Raw genomic sequence first — 2,500 nt, 5'->3', positions numbered from 1 at the left:
GCGGCTTTCGCAGCCCTGGCGTTAGCAGTAGTCCTGGGAGTCATTGGGGTGCTCACAGGGACAATTTTATTCTGGGTCATCTTCGGGTTCATCCACGTGATCTCGTGCCTCCTCCTGTCATGCAACATTTACTACATGGGGAGGTGGAAGTGCGGTGAGTTGTCAGTGTATTTTGATTGGTGTTTCTACTGGTTTTAGCGTCATTGTTATGAGTGTTTAGTATCTTTGGTACTGTTACAATTATTATGGTAACTATTTGGTAACTGTATATCAGTTATATCTTTTGTGTTGTTATTCAATTTCATTCATACCCTTTTCTCCATTTGTCACATTCGTAATGAACTCTATTCGTCATTTTAGTTATTGTTATTATTATTATTAGACAAAGTAGCCATATTGTAATCATTGAATGCTTAGTCTTAAAATTTTGGAAATCTTGTTATGTTAATGTGTGAATGAAGTATGCAAGTGGAATGAAATATATTGAACTTATTCTCAAAGCTGTCTAAAGATTCATGCAGTGTAATCAGAATATCTGGTGATTTTGCAAATAATTTTCTTGTTTTTTGTTCATTGTGTCTCCAGATTTGGGTCTATTTGGACGGATGAAAACCTGGTTCATGAGTGAGCTAAGTGACTGGCGGGGAATATGCAGGCCCATGTACTGTGACCGTATGGTTCTCCTGCTCTTGGGTAATGCCGCCAACTGGGGTCTGGCCATCTACGGGATGGTCTCCACACCCAAGGACTTTGCCTCATACCTTCTGATCATTTTCTTGACAAATTTGCTGTTGTACATTGCTTTCTACATCATCATGAAGGTGAGTGGGATTGTGGAAGGATAGGGTGTACTTTAAGTGGTGCTGGGAAAGTATGAACTAGGATTGAAGAATTTCAGTTTCATTGTTTTCTCTTATAGATTGGTAATTTATTTCATGAAACTAGAGAAAAAATATTTTAAGTTGTGAAATGTTAAGCCTCTTTCAAATTTTGGCCACTTGCCAGGTGCATTTGGTGGGTTGCATGCACCTCACAATTCAGTGTTTCCTTAGCAATAATTCAGTTTGAGTGTTTATTATTGAGTTATTTTCTGTCTTACGCTCATTTTGAAGCTGAATTTTTCCTCTCGAACTTGGTATGATGGAAATTAAAAAAGTAAGTTAAAAAAAACACAAGTGAAGTTATGCAGTATGAAATATACATTTCAACCAAAATGGTTGAAAATTGGTTAACCTTATTTGATATCATCTGAATCTGAAAGGGTTAAAAGCCCTTCAGAAAAGACTTTTTAAGTGGGAAAAAGCTATTAAAACCACATTTTTAGGATGAAAAAATTAATTAGAGAAGCAAGAGAACAGAATAAGTATTTGATATCAGCTAACAAACCTCATTCTCTCCCAGCTGAGACACCGTGAACGGCTCCAACTACAGCCTTTGGTCTACTTATTACTCTGCCTCTTCGGATGGAGCGCAGCCATTTTCTTCTACGTTCATCACACAACCACGTGGGAACTCACTCCTGCACACAGCCGCCAGTTCAACCAGGAGTGCGTTTTGCTTCACTTCTACGACACTCATGACATATGGCATTTCTTCTCAGCTGCGGCCATGTTCTTTGGCTTCATGGTAAGGAGCCCTGTGTGTGTGTGTGTGTGCGTGTGCGTGTGCGTGTGCATTTGTGTGTGTGTGTGTGTGTGTGTGTGTGTGTGTGTGTGTGTGTGTGTGTGTGTGTGTGTGTGTGTGTGTGTGTGTGTGTGTGTGTGTGTGTGTGTGTGTGTGTGTATGTATGTGAGAGTGTGAGTGTGTGTGTGTGTGTGTGTGTGTGTGTGTGTGTGTGTGTGTGTGTGTGTGTGTGTGTGTGTGTGTGTGTGTGTGTGTGTGTGTGTGTGTGTGTATATGTGTATGTATGTGTTGTGTGTTGTTGTTCAGTTCGAAGTTCAAATTCTTACTAGATTGAAAGATTCTTACCTGCATACTGTATATTGATAGCTTGGTTTTTCATACAGATTCCTACTAGAGCAAAGTATTCATACAAAATGAAGACTGGTCCTCAGTTATATGGACTTTAATTAGCGATTTGCAGCTTCGACCATTTATCTTCTGATAGGTATATCACAGCTTAGCCTATGAATTACGTTAAAAGCTTATTTCTAGATAGTAAAAGCCATTAATTATGAACGTTTTCCACTTCTTGCATTACAGCTTCTCCTCACCTTAGACGATGATCTTGCACACACACCTAGAGAGAGGATTCCAGTCTTTTAAGTGATGCAAGAAAACTCCAAGACAGGGATATACATTATTGTTATGATGGTTCTTGTGGGAAGAAGTTCGGATGGACAGTCTTAAACGTTTCTGCTATTTCCTTATTATTTTTTTTTCTCTTACTTTCTTGATTGTCAGTTTTTGAAATGCTTTCTCTCCCTTTTTACTTTTGTTTTTGTCATATTGTGTTCTTTTTTTGTAAAGAATGATATACTGGAGCTTAAAGAATGCAACT

General features: G+C 38.6%; 1 protein-coding gene across 3 annotated transcripts in view; it reads left to right on the top strand.

The window, feature by feature from the left end:
* The window catches only part of LOC122263436 (SID1 transmembrane family member 1), a 20,443-nt gene that overhangs the window by 16,324 nt on the left and 1,619 nt on the right, over positions 1-2,500 (top strand). For all 3 annotated transcript variants that reach the window (XM_043031846.2, XM_043031845.2, XM_043031847.2), the window contains exons 13-16: positions 1-154; positions 586-821; positions 1,402-1,626; positions 2,203-2,500. The exon at positions 1-154 is cut by the window's left edge and continues 86 nt beyond it; the exon at positions 2,203-2,500 is cut by the window's right edge and continues 1,619 nt beyond it. In XM_043031846.2, the coding sequence (XP_042887780.2) occupies positions 1-154; positions 586-821; positions 1,402-1,626; positions 2,203-2,265 (678 nt within the window). In that variant the 3' untranslated portion in view covers positions 2,266-2,500. The remainder of the gene's footprint in view (positions 155-585; positions 822-1,401; positions 1,627-2,202) is intronic.

The sequence above is a fragment of the Penaeus japonicus genome, unplaced genomic scaffold (genome assembly GCF_977035675.1).
Source record: "Penaeus japonicus unplaced genomic scaffold, GWHDUDI00000001_assembly GWHDUDI00000038, whole genome shotgun sequence".
Lineage (NCBI taxonomy): Eukaryota > Metazoa > Arthropoda > Malacostraca > Decapoda > Penaeidae > Penaeus > Penaeus japonicus.
Note: the sequence above shows the minus strand (reverse complement) of the source record. Positions and strands in the feature narration are given on the sequence as shown.